The 20,878-nt window shown below is 34.9% G+C and overlaps 1 protein-coding gene across 1 annotated transcript in view; it reads right to left on the bottom strand.

Annotated features, from left to right (window-relative positions):
- Nucleotides 1-5,220: 5,220 nt before the first annotated feature.
- The window catches only part of LOC131932089 (calcitonin gene-related peptide type 1 receptor), a 38,832-nt gene continuing 23,174 nt past the window's right edge, over nt 5,221-20,878 (bottom strand). The window contains exons 5-14 of the mRNA XM_059288971.1: nt 19,957-20,083; nt 16,129-16,282; nt 13,369-13,435; nt 10,467-10,530; nt 9,941-10,026; nt 7,941-8,079; nt 7,673-7,714; nt 7,164-7,346; nt 6,060-6,099; nt 5,221-5,559 (exon numbers count right to left, since the gene is read on the bottom strand). Coding sequence (XP_059144954.1) covers nt 5,555-5,559; nt 6,060-6,099; nt 7,164-7,346; nt 7,673-7,714; nt 7,941-8,079; nt 9,941-10,026; nt 10,467-10,530; nt 13,369-13,435; nt 16,129-16,282; nt 19,957-20,083 — 907 coding nt within the window. The 3' untranslated portion in view covers nt 5,221-5,554. The remainder of the gene's footprint in view (nt 5,560-6,059; nt 6,100-7,163; nt 7,347-7,672; nt 7,715-7,940; nt 8,080-9,940; nt 10,027-10,466; nt 10,531-13,368; nt 13,436-16,128; nt 16,283-19,956; nt 20,084-20,878) is intronic.

Here is a 20,878-nt window from a genome sequence, read left to right as displayed (position 1 = left end):
TATGTCATGATGCTAATTTTGATTTATACTTTGGAAATTTATGCTCAGAGCTTGATGCACTTGAAGGCTGTGCCAGTCAGTGTGAGTACCTTCAACACAGACTGAAGTGTACAAAAGAAACAGCTGACAGTATGCTATCATCTTATCCACTGTCAAAACATATCAGTAACTGTAAAATCAAAAGTGTTTTGGATTTTTTTCTCAATGAGGTGAAAGTTGGTCCAGAGTATGTGATTAAAAACAAACGTTTCTTCTCATTTTCTTTAACCAGACTGCGACAACGATGGACTATTATGCAATCAGCTGGTGTTGCGCTGGAAGAATATGCAGACTTTTGGAATTTGACAGAAAAACAATTTCAAAAAAAGTTCCAAAAATATTTTTCACGCTAATATTAATAACTTCAAATGATGGTGTCTGTTTTGTATAAAAAGAATTGAAATACTATAGCACCTTCTTGTTGTGTGTTATCCTTATGAAATTAATGACTAGATATTTGTTCAATGCTGAGCTAAAGATTTTATACTTCCAACCTACTTGACCTTGCTATCCCAAACTTAGTGAGGAATTAGTTATAAATTTATCTTGAATTTTATGTTTGACCCACCAAGTTGAGTATCAATGTTTTAGTCGTGGTGGAGTGGAGAAAAAATTGTGATTTCATATATTGCATAAATGTTTAAATGTTCCATATGTTTCATCATGTCTACTTTTTTGCATGTTTCAACATAGAAATCAGGGATATAGAAACGTGCACTCAATGAGACAGACAGCTGACTGGACCCATACAGCCCTAAAATTATTGACATGCATGGGATATTAGATACTGGTTGATGCAGGGATTGATGTTTAATTAAAGTTTGCAAACAAAAAGAAACAGGTTTACAAAACAGTAGCAGCATAAAATAAAGTAAAATTGCTAGATTTTTAAAAGGTATTTTTTTTACCTATTTTAATGAAACCATTCAAATGACTGAAACGTTTTAATTTTAGCATTTTATCTCTTGGGTCCTCAATAATACGACTACAAGAAGATTCCATGACTGGACACAGAGTAAAATACTTGATTACTAATAACATTTTTTAATTCTAAGCTGTCAGTCTTGTTTGTTATGAATGATAAGAGAGTATGTGTGTTGTAGAATTATCTATATTGATAAAAGATTTTGACCTTGTGATGAGGTACATAAGGGTGTGATGTTTGAGAGTAGTGATAAAAGATTTTGACCTTGTGATGAGGTACATAAGGGTGTGATGTTTGAGAGTAGGATCTTGTTGCTGGGGGAAGTAGTTTAGGACAGTTTGAGTCTTGTTGGGGGGTGTGGAAGTATTTGTCCTGTTGTCGTGAATGTTGTCAAGTCTTAGTATTCGTTGTAAAAGTCATCGTCTATGTCTATCAATGTCATGTCCAATAAAGAATGAAATGAAACTACGATCATGTCAAGTCATTTGTCTCAATGACCAGTTGCCTCTACTTTCCCTAACGTGAGTTAGCTACCCATCAGAGCTGGTCGGACTCCACACCCAGCACTGCAGCGGTTTGTGAAGGCACACACTACTCTAATTACTACTTGATGTAATTTAATATTAATTTATTTAAATGCATGCACAATCTAAAATAAAATAAACAAAAAACTTTTTTGATAAAAGAAAGTGGAAGACCTTTTGGTTAAGTAAATGCTTTATTTACTTGGCATATCTGCAGTTACAGGAGAACAAAACCACAATTTGGGGCTGTTAATTTTTTTCTTTTTTAACATAAGGTCATTAGCTTTTTTTTTTAAATGGTGAACATAGGTTATGATATCAGCATTACTTTTTTAAAACTATTTTAAAGAAACAGATTCTAAATGCCAGATCATACATTCATTGATATTCATTTAACAATTTATCTAGTCTAGTAAAACACAGGTTGATAGTTAAGTAGACAAACATTAAATAAAGAACATAAAAATTATTGTTATCACTAATACAGTTTTTAAATCAAATTTTGTTAATTTGTATTATTAAAGTATTCACAAAATATCTGATACATGTTCATCAATCAACAGTAAAACAGTTGACTTAATGTTTTTGACATCAATTTACAAAGTTTTATTCAAAGACAGAAATTACATTAGATAGAAAGTACAACACAACATTAAAACTTGTAAAAGGAAAGTAATAAAACATTGTTAACAATAAAAAAAATATAGTAACAGAATAATTCAAAATTGGAAGTAGGACAAGGAACAATTAAGAACCTTAAAAAAAGTTTTATGTGGATATAGATAACACATGTAATGATGATGAAAATAATATACATTATGTATAAACAACATAATTATATAAATATGTTTAAGAAATTTATTTTGTTTGCAAATAAATGTAGCTATACAATGTAACACAAAGTAATTTTCTAGCTTAGAAATCCAACAATGACAGATTAGTCTAGAAAAAAAAACACTCTATTTATTGATATGTATTTTATTGATTAAAAGACAAAACTGGTATACATTTTGGAATGTAAATTTCCACCTGGTGCAATAAGTGTGGAAAAATCTTGAACAGGCATATCCACTCTCTAAGAATCATAGGACTATTAAATTTTTTGGTTTGGTATTAAGCAACTACAGTAACTTATTGGCATTGTAAATTTCTTAAATAAGTTAAATTAAAATATACTGTAGTGTTTCTATTCTAAAAACAATAGATTTTCAAAATATATTTTTGTTGAAAAGTCAGTGAAATTTGTGGTCAAAGGGAAATAACACAGTAAAATGATAACTTCGTAAGATAGTTAAATGACCTCCCCTGATTACAGCGGTTTCTGAACGGATAGAATTTAGAAGGTAGACATTCCATGGCAGGCGCAAAATGTGCAATAAAAATGTAAAAAAAAAAACAAAACAAACCCAGTTAAACATAGTTGTTTGATAATAATAAAGTTTTGTCTGCCAATAAACAAATAAAAATTAAGTCTACGATCCGAGTACAGTAAAGTGTGACTATCACAACGTTTTAAAACATGTTTGATCAAGATCGGTATGCACCATTGAAGTATAATAACTAATAGAACAGTCCACCTATATATATATATATATATATATATATATAAATATGAGAAAAATAGGAGTGGAAAAAAATTCTAAATTGTGTATACTTCTAGTAACAGCTGTGCATGTTTTTAATTTTAAGTGTCGTCCTATTGATCCCAACCTTTCGATAAACTCTGCCGGCTGTGATGTCTCAGTGTCCGGCCATTTTAACAAGCGGATATTTTCACGTTCTGAACTTATCATCAAACATGTAAAAACTATTACGCGACACACTATCCCTTACGACTAGTATAATAAACAAATGAATGGAAAAAAGTCAACTTTTAGTATAAGTTCTTTGAAATTAGCGAATTTAAAAGGGGATAAAGTAATTACTGTTTAGCAATAGTATTTTAGTAATTTTATTTAATTTTTTTGCTGTGTTAAGTAAATAAATACACTGAGTACGCATATGAATATATACTAATGGTTATCCAATTAAATACAGTGTAATTAATCAAAGTATAACGAAAATGGTACATATCTATAATTTTCTTTATATGATGTCGTCTTTAGTCCGCGTGACAGCTTCACATTTTTTTGTTTACATTTTAATGTCAAATAGGGGAAGCAATTAACATCTTGGGTGGGCCTACGAGTTGGTGCCCAAATTTAAATAAACAAAAATATGCCATTTTCCGACCATATCACGTGATATTCTATAAACAATACCTTAAACCAGCTCAAGCTCTGTCTCAACCACGACATTATTGGTTACCTTAAAAACTTGAAGTAAAATAATTTCCTTGATTTTCTCCAGAACACCAGGGGTCGTCCATAAATGACGTCACACTTGTAGGGGGAGGGGGGGGGTCCCTAATTTTGTGACGGTGTGTGATGAGGGGGAGGGGGGGGGGGGTCAGATGGTGCGACGTTACACTTTTGCATTATGAAAAAGCAATGTTAGAAAACGAATTTTAGACGTTATTTCGCGTTTTAGAAAACTGTTTTAATAAATTGTAATAGGAATTGATAATTAAAATACTATTTTGACAGAGTTCAGACAAGATTTTGGCAAATCGATGTTTTATGAAAAATTCAACTACAATTTTGAGGGGGTTTGTAGGCTGAGGTCTGGCTTTTTGTGACGATGTGCGACGAAGGCGAGGGGGGGGGAGGTAAAAATCGTCAAAAAAAGCGTGACGTCATTTATGGATGACCCCACCAGATCATTTTAAATGTCAAAAATATGAACACAGAACAAAACAAAGTCATTGTTTTATACCATCACCCCATCTCCCATCCCACCCCATTTCACATTACAAGAAGATCAACCTCTGCCTCACATTATATGTGATCTTTAACGAGCACTAAATAAGGGAAGTAACCATTGGTCTGCCGACAGACAAAACAGTAAGGAGTTACCTCTATGTCTAGTCGCCATAAGGTTTACATCAGGTTAAATAGAGAATATCAAATTTACATCAAAAGTCATTTTAAAACAATTATGTACGATTAGCGTAATGAACAATCATGATTTTATTAATTACCTTGGTTAATTTATACCAACACAAACATTAATTGTTACAACCTTTCCCAAAATGTATGAAATTAAAATTAATTTAACATTAACTGTACCTACTTTTCACCACCGTAGATAACACACAGGTAGAACAGTTGCTATAATAAGTAAACAAAATTAAGTTGATACCAATGATAGGCCTACACAGTTACTTTGTTGAACTGGAGACTTTTGCACACGAGCAAAAAAATTTATTTAGAACACTGCGGTTGGTGTAAATGTAATCATTGAAATAAATAATGACTAGGGTAAACAGCAAGTGACTGTACTAATACCTGATGACCTTGACGTTGGCTGAACGAGGGCATGCCGACCTTGACTTTGGACGAAAAACTCCCGCCAACCTTGACCTTGTCTGAGTGAACTCCTGCCATCAACACATCTCATCGACGGCGGTTAGCTGAGCTGAGTTCTGTGATCATCATATCATTGAAGTAGCCACTGGTCAAGTGTGTCGGCGTGTCAACTCTGGCACGGGTAGATGTGTGTGAACATCCGCTCTGACGTATACAATCACACACACACATCCCATTGACGTGTGTGTCATTCACCAGCTTACACATGTCTCACCCCCCCCCCCCACCCCACCCCACTTTTAGAATTAGATTCACAACCCTTATTAGTCACCATCAGACTTGATATATTTGAAAATTGTACACTCAAGACAGTTGACGAAATTCTTTCTTTTTGAATTGAAATGTTACAAGATGAATATTTTGTAACACCTGCTGTAAATGTAACACTTATAATTTGTATGAAACTCGTTTTTACAACTACGAAAGGTCGCACATCGAATTCAACTCTTCCTTCTGCTAGAGAGTATCCTCGAGTTGATGGAACAAATAGTTTCCAGACGGCGCCTGCTGTATGACATCACAACTGTAGATGGTTGTAGAATCGTTCGGGCATCGATTGAATGTCTTCAAGTACAAGGGGAGTGACAGTCGCCAACACTTCAGGCTGTTATGGTAGAAATCAGTGGTTTAATGGAGGTTTACATGTAAAAGGCAATTAACAAAGGTATACATACAAAGAACGAAATGGAATTTATTTAGGAAACATACTTTTACCAGTGTCCGCCTCCTCCCCTCCCCCTCCCCAAAAAGGCAGAAAGAAACACTGTATCACATGTATACATAGGGACTGGACTATCACAGGTATACTTAAGGACTGGACTATCACAGGTATACTTAAAGACTGGACTATCACAGGTATACTTAAGGACTGGACCATCACAGGTATACTTAAGGACTGGACCATCACAGGTATACTTAAGGACTGGACCATCACAGGTATACTTAAGGACTGGACCTATCACAGGTATACTTAAGGACTGGACTATCACAGATATACTTAAGGACTGGACTTTCACAGGTATACTTAAGGACTGGACTATCACAGGTATACTTAAGGACTGGACTATCACAGGTATACTTAAGAACTGGATCAACGTCACTGACCTTTAGTACCTGGCACCATCAGCTGGAGCTCCGTGCTGTCCTAGAAATTAAAAGAAGAAATCAAGAAATATTTTAGTTTCAGGAAATCTGGCTTTTAGTTTTAGCTTTTAGGAAATCTGGCCAACTATTTAAGCAAGTTAGTTCTGGGAGATCTTGCCAATTTGGCTAACTATTTTCATATCAATAAAGTAAAAAAAAAACTACAACAAAAAAAAAAACATGACATTGACAAACAGTTATAAAAGAAAATATAATAGTGCAACGGGAATCGTCAATGAAATCAAGACATTACATGAGGTTGCGACATAGTCTTCGAAATAAAAATCGAACAGATTTAAAAGTGCTTCAGCTCTTACTTTTGTAAAGCTGAAACTTAATTCCTTTTATTTCATTTTCTTTAAATTTGGGTCGAGAAGCGAAAAACGATCGTTTAAAATTTTGTTGTTTAGTAGCAAAAGTTGCGAAATAACAACACGGAGCATACCTTGCTGAAGGCTAGTGCTTAAGTTATTTCTTGAGGGATTACCTTGGTATTAATGGTTAGGTTATTTCTCGAGGGATTACCTTGGTATTAATGGTTAGGTTATTTCTTGAGGGATTATCTTGACGTAAATGGTTAGGTTATTTCTTGAGGGATTACCTTTACATAAACGGTTAGGTTATTTCTTGAGGGATTACCTTGACATAAATGGTTAGGTTATTTCTCTAGGCATTACCTTGACATAAATGGTTAGGTTATTTCTTGAGGGATTACCTTGGTATTAATGGTTAGGTTATTTCTTGAGGGATTACCTTGGTATTAATGGTTAGGTTATTTCTTGAGGGATTACCTTGACATAAATGGTTAGGTTATTACTTGAGGGATTACTTTGGCGCAGAAGGTTAGGTTATTTCTTGAGGGATTACCTTGACATAAATGGTTAGGTTATTTCTTGAGGGATTAAATGGTTAGGTCATTTCTTGAGGGATTACCTTGACATAAATGGTTAGGTTATTTCTTGAGGGATTAAATGGTTAGGTTATTTCTTGAGGGATTAAATGGTTAGGTCATTTCTTGAGGGATTACCTTGACATAAATGGTTAGGTTATTTCTTCAGGGATTACCTTGGCGTTTCTGGTCGAGGCTTTGGTCATCCTGTTGCTGCCGTTCTTGAAGGCAGCTCCTGCGGTCGACGTGTCATCCAAGGTCATGGCCAAGGTCGTGCTGTTGACCGACGGTCGGCCCAAAAAAGCCGGGTCGTAGTTGTGTCGCCACTGTCCCCAGCGTCGCTTCAACACTGCCAAAACCTGCGTGTGGTAGAGTGACGTCGTGAGGTCATGGTTAGTGGGAGAGTAGTGTTGTTAGGTCATGGTTAGTGTTAGAGTAGTGTTGTTAGGTCATGGGTGGTGGTAGTGTTGTTAGGTCATGGTTAGTGGTAGAGAAGTGTTGTTAGGTCATGGGTGGTGGTAGTGTTGTTAGGTCATGGTTAGTGGTAGAGAAGTGTTGTTAGGTCCTGGGTGGTGGTAGTGTTGTTAGGTCATGGTTAGTGGGACAGCAGGTTGTAATGTCATGCAGTAGGTCAAGCAGAATTTAGTCCTGTAGGAAAGTGATAGAAATGTTTCCCAAGACTTACCTCGCCATTGAAGAAACAGAATATTAAAGCGACCACAGCCCCCTGTGAAAACAAACAAATATTTTGTAATGGTGAGTACCAGGTACCACACAGTGGGTGGGATTTTTAAGTAAATTGGTAAGTCTACCCTTGTATTCACTAACAAATGGATACTCTACTGTATCTACTGGGCGCTGTGTATCCACTGTAGTTAGGGTTATTGTACTGTATCCTCTGTGTGTTGTGGATACTTTACATAACCTCCCCTAGACCGAGAAGTAGGTCTCACCTGGAAAGAATTTAAGATGTTGGAGATGAGGTCCCAGATGAACACGCCCTGCTTGTCCATGTTCCCAGGCTTGACGCTGGTGATCAGGTTCTGTAGACCCAGCAGTGGCACCAGTATCAGGGTGGCCTTCACAGCTCTCCTGGGGGAGGGGTGGGGGTATTCATTAGAACTTATTGTATATTAGTTGTATAAATTATCAAAACATTAAATGAACAACAGATACGATAGTATAGATTTACATATGTATATGTTTAGCCTTAGCTTGCTACCCCGAAGGTCACGAGTTCGGATCTTGGTTCGGACTTGCTACCACACAGCGTCCCTGAGTCCACTCAGCTCTGATGGGTACCTAACTCACGTTAGGGAAAGTAAAGGCGGCCTGGGCATAGTACTGGCCACAACATCTCTTCATATGCCAGGTCAAGGAACATAGAAACTCTACTTCATCTGCCCTACATATCGTTAGGTCTGTAAGTGGGCATTTCCTTGCAACGTTGTGCAATTACAAGTTAATTACTAGACTTAGTTCTGTATCAGATTTATGATAAGTTAATTACTAGACGATGTTCTGTATCAGATTTATCACCAGTTAATTACTGGACTTTGTTCTGTATCAGATTTTAAAAAAAACGTAATCCACAAATAGAGATGAAACAAAAAATATTTATTTAACAACCCCTGTGATTGACAATCTACATCTCAAGACAAGATCTAACACCTCGGAAAATATCTCGTAAAAAAAAACGATTTTTACAAAAATATGAAGAAATCCGACTATCTTCATGTAGATTTTTCATTAAGCAGCCGTGTGGATATTTAAAAAAAATTCTTCCTGGTTTACATCATTTTCCCCCGGTCATTACACGAACTCTAAAAAAATATTTTATCGCGATGATAACGACTGGCGACATTTACATACAACTCGAATCTCCTCGCTCTTCTTCCATTTTATGTCCAGCTTTGCATTGCCAAGTGTTTCAGTTTTGCTAACGATCACGGTTATTCAAATGTATTCAATATCGTCTGGTGGTTCGGGTCAAAGGTTATCTAAACTTAGCGTTCCGTTGGCCAAATATTATTTACGTCAGATTTGAATAGTTTGATCTTCTCGTAGTTTGGCCTTCTGAGTCAGCTTTCTGAAACCTATCTAGGCTCTTCAAGTTCAATCAACGTTTGTACTGTTCTTTTTTATTTCATGTTTTTAAAGTACCTTTAAATCATTTCATGTTTTTAAAGTACCTTTAAATCATTTCATATTTTTAAAGTACCTTTAAATCATTTCATGTTTTTAAAGTACCTTCAAATTATTTCGGGTTTTTATAGTATCTTTAAATCATTTCATGTTTTTAAATTACCTTTAACTCATTTCATGTTTATAAAGTACCTTTAAATAATTTCATTTTTTTAAAAGTACCTTTAAATCATTTTATGTTTTTAAAGTACTGCAACGATTAAACCAGGCATCAGATGTAGGCTAAAATTAAATTCGCAAAAAAAGGGAAAAAATAATATCTTTTTCAACGGTATTTATTTTCTAGTAATGAAACGTTTTTTTTAGACTTCAATTGAAAGTTGCAGAAATGTTATAATTTATTAGTATCGCTGCCTCATTGTCACAGTAAATGATAAAGAAATGCTCAAAAAAATTTCATGAGTGTTGAGGGGGATTAAGAAAGATCCAGGTCTTGTTAAAGTAATCTGGGCAGGCCTCTAATGAGCAAACGCGTGTGGGCAATTAGGTTTTTGTTTGTGCGGTTCTTGGAAGATTCTCACGTTTATATTTTACAATACGACTGCGTGGCAAGGTAACAATACAAATGCTGCGAGGCTTTGCTTATAGGGAAAATTTAGGGCACTCGCAGAATTTTCCCAGCCGAGAAAATACAACTACACCCCCCCTCTCATCCTTTACTCAATGTGCCGGCGCCATTGGTTGACACGTAATCAGTTTAGATAAGTCAACCGTGACAACAACAAAAACAACAACAAAGGGACATTACCAGTTCTGGTTGTGTTCATTGGTGTTAAACGCCCTGATCTTGGAGAGTAAAATACGTAGAATATTCAGCAACAGTATCAGGTTTAACTGGGAATGGAAATAGTGCATTGATTTTACATCTAAAATAAGTCAACTTGTTGGAATGATTTAACGGTTAAATACACAGCATATTCAGCAACAATATAAGGCTCTATATGAAAGGGAAATAGTGCATTGATTTTACATCTTAAATAAGTCAACTTGTTGGAATGATTTAATGGTTAAATACGTAGCATATTCAGTAACAATATAAGGCTGTACATGAAAGGGAAATAGTGGATTTTACATCTTAATTAAGCTGGCCTATTTTAATGTTTATTGGGGCAACGTCTTCTTCATTTAGGAGAAACAGACTGGGGAGAAACAGGCTGAAGGTTTTAAGCAAGACACAATAAGATAAATAAGTAGAGAATTTATGTATGTAGTAGGAAAGACAAACACGATAAGACATTCAACAAACGAGGACCAGACATCGACCTTGACCTTACCACAAGGGAGAGAATAATTGGGGAGACGAGGATCCAGAAGGTCCAGTCTGTGTGTGACCAACAGCTGTAGGGGGAGTAAAGATCAATTATTGATTGGTTAGATCAATTATTGATTGGTTAGATCAATTATTGATTGGTTAGATCAATTATTGATTGGTTAGATCAATTATTGATTGGTTAGAGCAATTATTGATTGGTTACATCAACCACTGTAAGAGAAGTAAAGATCAATTATTGATTGGTTAGATCAAGCACTATAAGGGAAGTAAAAGATTGTTAGGTCAATTATTGATTGGTTAGATCAATTATTGATTGGTTAGACCAATCACTGAATTTGATAAATCTTTGATTTATTAGATCAATCTTTGATTAATTATATTAATAATTGATTTTATTACATCAATCATTGGTTTACTAGAGCTATGTGAGAAAATGTTAAAATTATGACTTAGCAATGTAATCTTACGTCAGAAAAGTATGACTACCTGTCATCCATAATTGTTAGTTTATCATGACTTTGAATTACTGTATATTTCTAACATAGGGACAATAACATGGATAATTCCAACCAGTCGCCCCCAGAGGGAACTCCAGACCTTGAGCCTGAACACTTTGAGGCTCTGAATAGGGTTGCCGATAATTAACAACAGAGACCTTATGATAATAGAGGCATAACGATTAACTATTTATCAAAGTAAAAGATTTGATGTTAGTTTGCTTGCGGACTTAGCGGATAACAAGTTCAGATCGATGGTTTTTTTTTTGTTTGTGTGAGCTAGTAGGGCCAACGTCAATATGGTCCTAGACAAAACGGCTCCCGCTGTAGCTAAATTACGACACACATTGAGCTTAAAATAATAAGCTCCTACAAAAATTTAAACTGTCACTGCTATCTAAACTCCTGCCTTCAGTAAAAAAAAAACCCATAAAAAATATAACTTCTGAATGTTAAGATCCATAAATTAAGCTCTCGACTAGCATTAAGCTCAAGCAATACATTAAGCTCTAGCTGTTCATACGTCTCTAGCCTGGCATAAATCGTCCACCAAATTTTATGTTCCTTCTCAATTTTTAGCCCCCGACACAAATTACGCCATCGTAAGTCATTTAGCTTGCGCTTAGCATTCAAGCTCCTCATTTTCACTTCGCTTCTTCGAATTAAGCCTGTCGTATATTAAACACCCGCTGCTGATTTAAGCTCAGCCATACAATCAGTGCTGGCGCCAGGTTATTTAGCGCCCTAGGCAAAACATTTTACAACGCCTAGTTTACTTTATAGTTAGCGCCGGCCCTGCATACTATTCTTGAAACACATTAAGCTCGGAAGAAACATCTAGCTCCCGCAATACACTAAGCTCCCGCGATACACTAAGCTTCCGCTGACACAGTTTCACTTTCTTCTTTTGTTGACTAGTTGTTTTTGTTAGGAGACATTTTGTCCGGAAACAAATTGTCGTGGAACCGTTCTGTTAGGTGGTTATTTTGGCCGGAGTGAATATATCGGGAGCCATTTTGTCGGTGGCCATACTGTCCTGAGTTCTTTTTGGCGGATCCGCACTGTCGTGGATCTTTTAGTGGATCTTTTAACCGGGAGCTGTTTTATTTCGGGAGTCTATTTGTCGGGAGCCTTATAACAGCGGTTTATTTATGGGGGGTATTTGTAGGGAATCCTTTGGTCGGTTCTAAAATGTCATTTATTTTGTAGGGCTTGTCTAGTCAGAGGACCTTTTGATTGTGGATGCATAACTATTTAAGTAGAGGTTGAAGGTTTGCAAATTGGGTAGGGTTCTGACCTTTTTATTTTTTGACGATACAAAAATAGCTTAAAGCCAGCGATTATGGACTACCACATAATCTAAATTTATAATTATGATATAGACACTCTCTCTACCATATTATATATATACATATACATATACATATACATATACATATGCATATGCACGTGCACATGCACATGCACATGCACATGCACATGCATATGCACATGCACATGCACATGCACATACACATACACATACATATACATATACATATACATATACATATACATATACATATACATATACATATACATATACATATACATATACATATACATATACATATACATATACATATACATATACATATACATATACATATACATATACATATACATATACATATACATATACATATACATATACATATACATATACATATACATATACATATACATATACATATACATATACATATACATATACATATACATATACATATACATATACATATACATATACATATACATATACATATACATATACATATACATATACATATACATATACATATACATATACATATACATATACATATACATATACATATACATATACATATACATATACATATACATATACATATACATATACATATACATATACATATACATATACATATACATATACATATACATATACATATACATATACATATACATATACATATACATATACATATACATATACATATACATATACATATACATATACATATACATATACATATACATATACATATACATATACATATACATATACATATACATATACATATACATATACATATACATATACATATACATATACATATACATATACATATACATATACATATACATATACATATACATATACATATACATATACATATACATATACATATACATATACATATACATATACATATACATATACATATACATATACATATACATATACATATACATATACATATACATATACATATACATATACATATACATATACATATATATATATATATATATATATATATATATATATATATATATATATATATATATATATATATATATCCGTGTATGTGTTCTACAGACCTGACATTGCTAGTGGCATCAAGAGCTCGAGCGATGACGTAAGCAATGACTGGAACAATGGGTAACACTGAAACGAAAAAAGTAAAGAGATTGTGAATAGCTGATGTACCGTCTTAGATAAACTTCACGAGAGAGAGAGAGAGAGAGAGAGAGAGAGCGAGAGAGAGAGAGAGAGAGAGAGAGAGAGAGAGAGAGAGAGAGAGAGAGAGAGAGAGAGTTGTTTTAATTTGATAGTTCTTGGTTTGTGTTGCGGTGTATGATTTGGATAGAATGGTGTGATTCATTAGTGTATGGATGTTAAAAACTGTTAGGGATGGCGTGGTCAGATCGGGAGATCGGGAGATCACTCCAAAAGTCCCGAGTTCGGAACCTTAGGCAGATGAGTCTTTGGATTTGGGGACTGCAACCAAATTAGAAGAGAAAACGCCAAATTAAAAAAAAAAACTGCCTTTAGTTTATTTTTGGTTGAACAAAGGCTTTGGAAACAAATCAAGCAAGGAAAAAAAAACGGTTGAAGTCGGAGTCAACTGGCCATATAGCGCATGTTATGTTCACAAGTAATAATTTATTGTGTTGTGGGAAATCCCATCCAATACTACAATTAAGAGCGAAAAAGATGAACAGCTCTTAATGGTTTTTTTTCGCATTAAAAAATTAATTGGAATCATTATCAACAGTACAACTGCACCTTATTTAATAGGAACGCCAAACTTTCCGAATCAAATATTTACCCGATTATTGTGTAACTGTAGCACTAACAGAATTAAGTTACTTAAAAATACTCTAACTTTACCTCAATGATTGTGTTATATATATATATATATATATATATATATATATATATATATATATATATATATATATATATATATATATATATATATATATATATATATATATATATATATATATATAACTCCCCCCTCCACCCGGAACATTTCATGATTATAATTGTTAATTAAATTACTCCCGACAGCACACGTCATGAGATCATTGCCAGCCTGTACACACCTAATCCCCGCAAATCTCCTCCCATATCTTGATAGAGATCAAGGATGGAATCCGGTTTTTTAAAAAACCCGGGTCATATGGCATTACAAACGTCAACAGATTTAAATACCGTAAACAGACACCACATTTTTTTCCCACCGGAAAATTACACGAAGATCTGAGTTTAAAAACAAAAACATTTAAAATTACACGAAGATCTGAGCTTAAAAAAACATTTAAAAATCTGGTATCAGATGTGGTGGAGTTTCTGGTTTCTTCTAATTAAATCTCCCACCAACAAGCAATCACCCCCCTGCCACGCGTGGCACAACGAGATTTTGTGTGGGGTTACGAGAGTTTGAGTGGAGCCACGAGATCTCACGTGAAGCCATGAGATTTCGTGTGGAGCCACGAGATTTTTTGTGGAGCCACAAGATTCTGTGTGGAGCCACGAGATCTCACGTGGAGCTACGAGATTTTTTTGTGAAGTCACGAGATTTCGTGTGGACCAACGAGATTCTGTGTGAAGCCACGAGATCTCACGTGAAGCCATGAGATTTCGTGTGGAGCCACGAGATTTTGTGTGGAGGTTCTTCTATTGTATGCATGTATTTTACCACCTCTAAGTTCAAACCTCAAATGTTTTGTTCGGCTATCTCCAATAACATATATTTTTAAGCTAATGAAAAATTCATACTCAAACTAAAAATATTTTTTTTAAATCTAAAATTTTTTTTTAGACAATTTAAATATTATATTAATGACCGATTTATACTCCAGCCAGCTAACAACGGAAACATTTCATTATTTTAAATTCACCTTCCTCCTAAAAATCTTTCTTTTTTAAAAAAGTTTTTACATTAAAAAATTCCCCTGGGTGGTTCGGGTATTCCAACAACCGACGACCAAAGATATCGCTTGATAAAATATGAAATACAATTCTTAAGTCCAAGGGAGCTTTTGAGTGGCTTATATCATCGTTTACAAATTGAAGTCTTGGATTATCTCCCTGCGATGTGGCCCCCTGAGCCGTAAGGGGAATAACTCCAGGAAAGTGTTCCTTCGGTGACTAGAAAATGTGTTTTCGTATTGTCACAGAAATAAGTGTGTAAGATAATGGACGCTCAAAAAGCTAAAATAATTTTGTAAATGTGTCTATGGACGATAGAATGTTTACCGTTATGACGATGGTTGGAGTTTTAGAGTGGGTCATATAAAAACATCACAGACAGTATGTGGTTAAACATAAAAAAATAAATAATTTGGAAGCTTTTCTTCAAAGTTCGGTTTCACACATTCACTTGACGTATAAACCATGTAAACAAAAATCAGCCTAAAAAGCCAAACCTACAAAACTGATTTTCACAAAAAAAAAAAAAAAAAAAAAAAAAAAAAAAAAGAAAAAAAGTGACCTTGAGAGAAGTAGACATAGTCGACAAAAAGTTTTAAAGGAAAATTATTTATTAAAATGTGCCTGTGAAAAGTGTCAGCTACAGGCAGATGATGCAAGTGTGACATCTGAGGAAGACTAGTCTGATGAACAGGGTGATGACATGGAGGACTAACGAGCTAGATTTGTTACACCACATATTAATAAACAACTGACACAAAAAAAAAAAGCCAAACCTACCCCAGCCTTTTTTAGCAAAACCTACCCCTACCTATAAGTCAAACCTACACCTACCTATAAAGCCAAACCAGCAAATCTATAAAGCCAAACCTACAAACCTATAAAGCCAAACCTACCCCTACCTAAAAAGCCAAACCTACCCCAGCCGATGACACAGCAAACTATCAGCAACAGCTTCTGCTTGGAGAAAGCTTGAACGACGATTGTGTGAAGGAAAAAACCTTCACAAAACATCCAGAAGTAGTTGCAGATGGACGAGTATTGTGTGATGACGTGGACCACAACACACCATGTCTGGTAGATGGAGTAGAGTGGTCGGTTAAATAGCAGTCGTGATGAAGCAACATATACGCATGCAAATATTATATAAACATATATATATATACATATATGTGTGTGTGTGTACATATGTGTATAGATGTGTGTTTTTATATACCTGTATTCATGTGTATAGTATATGTACATAGATACATTTTTGTATATATGCATATATCTATATATATAAAGCAAAGTGGTCAAGTGCCCGATAGGGTACTTCCCGGCGCCGCAGGCGCGTCAAATTTGGCACGATGGTGCCTTCGGGCAATAGAACACGAAGGCCGGTGACGGTTGGCCGAAAACTCTACGGAGAAGGGGTCAAAACTGACCTCGACTGACCGGCGCCTTATATGGGCTATATTACGAAAAAAAATTTCCTCCGACGACCCCACTTGAAATTTTGTGAGGTGGTAGGAGAACACCTTGGGGTGTCACAAAAAACTCGCCATGTCCGGGAAAAATCGGGAAATGGGTCAAAACTGACCAGTCGTATTTCCCTATATAATCTTTGTATTTTATGGGAAAAACAGAGGGTCATTTCAAAACGGATTTTAGGCCACTTACCCTGTTTACATCTGGCTAATTTTTGGCATGTTTATAGGTAAATGGCTCGACCGTAGGGCAGACCTGTCGGTCTTACTAAAAGCCCTCGACGAGGGCTAAAAAGTGACCGCGAGTGAAATTCTCTTTATATGAGCTCTATTACGAAAAAAATTTTCCTCCGACGACCCCCCTTGATATTTTGTGAGGTGGTAGGAGAACGCCTTAGGGTGTCACAAAAAACTCGCCATGTCCGGGAAAAATCGGGAAATGGGTCAAAACTGACCAGTCGTATTTCCCTATATAATCTTTGTATTTTATGGGAAAAACGGAGGGTCATTTCAAAACGGATTTTAGGGCACTTACCTTCTTTACATCTGGCTAATTTTTGGCATGTTTATAGGAAAATGGCTTGACCGTAGGGCAGACCTGTCGGTCTTACTAAAAGCCCTCGACGAGGGCTAAAAAGTGACCGCGAGTGAAATTCTCTTTATATGAGCTCTATTACGAAAAAAAATTTCCTCCGACGACCCCCCTTGATATTTTGTGGGGTGGTAGGAGAACACCTAGGGGTGTCACAAAAAACTCGGCATATCTGGGAAAACTTCGTAAAGCGGTCAAAACTGACCAGTTGTATTTCCCTATATAATCTTTGTATTTTATGGGAAAAACAGAGGGTCATTTCAACGCAGACTTTAGGGTACTTAAGCTCAGTATATTTGGCTAATTTTTTGCATACTCTTAGGTCAATGGCTTGACCTTTAGGGAAAACTGTCGGTTACACTCAAAGCCCTCGACGAGGGCTAAAAAGTGACCGCGAGTGAAATTCTCTTTATATGAGCTCTATTACGAAAATAAATTTCCTCCGACGACCCCCCTTGATATTTTGTGAGGTGGTAGAAGAACACCTAGGGGTGTCACAAAAAACTCGGCATATCTGGGAAAACTTCGTAAAGCGGTCAAAACTGACCAGTTGTATTTCCCTATATAATCTTTGTATTTTATGGGAAAAACAGAGGGTCATTTCAACGCAGACTTTAGGGTACTTAAGCTCAGTATATTTGGCTAATTTTTTGCATACTCTTAGGTCAATGGCTTGACCTTTAGGGAAAACTGTCGGTTACACTCAAAGCCCTCGAAGAGGGCTAAAAAGTGACCGCGAGTGAAATTCTCTTTATATGAGCTCTATTACGAAAAAAAATTTCCTCCGACGACCCCCCTTGATATTTTGTGAGGTAATAGAAGAACACCTAGGGGTGTCACAAAAAACTCGGCATATCTGGGAAAACTTCGTAAAGCGGTCAAAACTGACCAGTTGTATTTCCCTATATAATCTTTGTATTTTATGGGAAAAACAGAGGGTCATTTCAACGCAGACTTTAGGATACTTAAGCTCAGTATATCTGGCTAATTTTTTGCATGCTCCTAGGTCAATGGCTTGACCTTTAGGAAAAACTGTCGGTTACACTCAACGCCCTCGACGAGGGCTAAAAAGTGACCGCGAGTGAAATTCTCTTTATATGAGCTTTATTACGAAAAAAAATTTCCTCCGACGACCCCCCTTGATATTTTGTGAGGTGGTAGGAGAACGCCTTGGGGTGTCACAAAAAACTCGGCATATCTGGGAAAACTTCGTAAAGCGGTCAAAACTGACCAGTTGTATTTCCCTATATAATCTTTGTATTTTATGGGAAAAACAGAGGGTCATTTCAACGCAGGCTTTAGGGTACGTAAACTCAGTATATCTGGCTAATTTTTTGCATGCTCCTAGGTCAATGGCTTGACCTTTAGGGAAAACTGTCGGTTACACTCAAAGCCCTCGACGAGGGCTAAAAAGTGACCGCAAGTGAAATTCTCTTTATATGAGCTCTATTACGAAAAAAAATTTCCTCCGATGACCCCCCTTGATATTTTGTGAGGTGGTAGGAGAACGCCTTGGGGTGTCACAAAAAACTCGGCATATCTGGGAAAACTTCGTAAAGGGGTCAAAACTGACCAGTTGTATTTCCCTATATAATCTATGTATTTTATGGGAAAAACAGGGAAATTTTAACACAATTTTTAGGGTACTTAATGTCTGTACATCATGCTAAGTTTTTGCATACACTAATATAGATGACTAGGCCGTATGGAAAAACTGTTGGTCAGACTCAAAGCCCTCGACGAGGGCTAAAAGATGATCTTGAGTGAAATTCTCCTTATATGAGATATATATATATAAATAAATTGACGAACGATCCCCTTAATATTATGTGACGTCGTAGACCGACCATGGAGGGTAACAAAAAAACTTTAATCCCGTCGGAAACAGCCATTATAGTCGTTAAATATGTTCATATAACGTAATTTCTTATATAAGCAAACAATATAAGTAAACAATGAAATACGTCATACGTTCAGTTTTCAAGGGAGGTAACGTTTTTGAAATTATTTTTTTTTCAAATAATTGTATACTATTTTAAACAGAAACAGAAAATGACGAAGTATAGCATTTGTTTTAGTACAAAATTGAGTTGTTAATTAAGATAAGTAACCTAATTAAAAAAAATTAATTAATTTCAAAAGGCAGTGTAATATAAACTATGAGATATACTGTTCATGAAACCTGTGTAGTTCTAATTCCATTTTAGTTATAGATTGCGTACTTTCCAGAAATTCTCCTGGAACGGAATGTAAATGACAAACAAAAACATTATTTTCTAAAATTAGCATTACTGTTTAAATTAAACTTATTAAAGCACTCCACACCCAATCCATCGCTAAATAATTAACTATTCAAATTCTCAAATGTTTTTTAAAAACCTAAGCGAAGCTAGGCAGTATGCCTAGTATATATATATATATATATATATATATATATATATATATATATATATATATATATATATATATATATATATATATATAATTTATACATAGAGGCCTACATAGGCCCTATATATAAATATCACTATATATATATATATATATATATATATATATATATATATATATATATATATATATATATATATATATATATATATGTGTGTGTGTGTGTGTGTGTGTGTGTAATCATGTGTACAAAGTGTGTGTGTGTGTGCTAGTGTTCACGAGGAGCAATTACTCACCGGATGTTCCTCCTTGACCTCTGGGCTAATGAGAAACTTTGTGTAGCTGATGATCCACATAATCCCCGTTAAAATAAAGGAAACAAATAAATGCTGATGGATTACAACCCTGGAGCACTTGAGTTGTCTGAAATCATGGCAAGCAGAAATACTTAGGCAGATGGAACCTTTTCTTTGAGTATATTTTACATACATACATACATATATACATACACAAATAAATAAATAAATAAATAAATATATATATATACATATACATATATATATATATATATATATATATATATATATATATATATATATATATATATATATATATATATATATATGTATATATATATATACATACATATCTATATATATATATATACGAGCCGGCCCGCGGCATAACATACGCCGCTATTTAGTTGTTTCTAATTTCAATAATTCATAATTTGTGAATTCGATAGTACCAACGCTGACACTGAAAATATTTCTTTAAAACACTATAAGTAGCTCGTTAAGGACCATAACCCCCCCTTCCTTCCCCTCCCCCCCCCCTATGATTAAAATCGTTGGCTCTGCTTGTAAACATTTAGAGTGAACACAGCTCACTAAAACCATGTAGGGGTGGGGAGGTAGGGAGAGCGTTTGCAGCTTGTTTTCTAACGGCTCGAAGAGGAGAATTATATATATATATATATATATATATATATATATATATATATATATGTATATATATATACATACATATCTATCTATCTATCTATCTATCTATCTATCTATCTATCTATCTATCTATCTATCTATCTATATATATATATATATATATATATATATATATATATATATATATATATATATATATATATATATATATATATTTATATATATATATATATATGTGTGTGTGTGTGTGTGTGTGTGTGTGTTTATGTACGTA

The sequence above is a fragment of the Physella acuta genome, unplaced genomic scaffold (assembly GCF_028476545.2).
Source record: "Physella acuta isolate Inbredline_101_S28 unplaced genomic scaffold, ASM2847654v3 ptg002086l, whole genome shotgun sequence".
Classification (NCBI taxonomy): Eukaryota; Metazoa; Mollusca; class Gastropoda; family Physidae; genus Physella; species Physella acuta.
The sequence above is the reverse complement of the archived record's forward strand: the minus strand, read 5'-3'. Positions and strand labels throughout refer to the sequence as shown.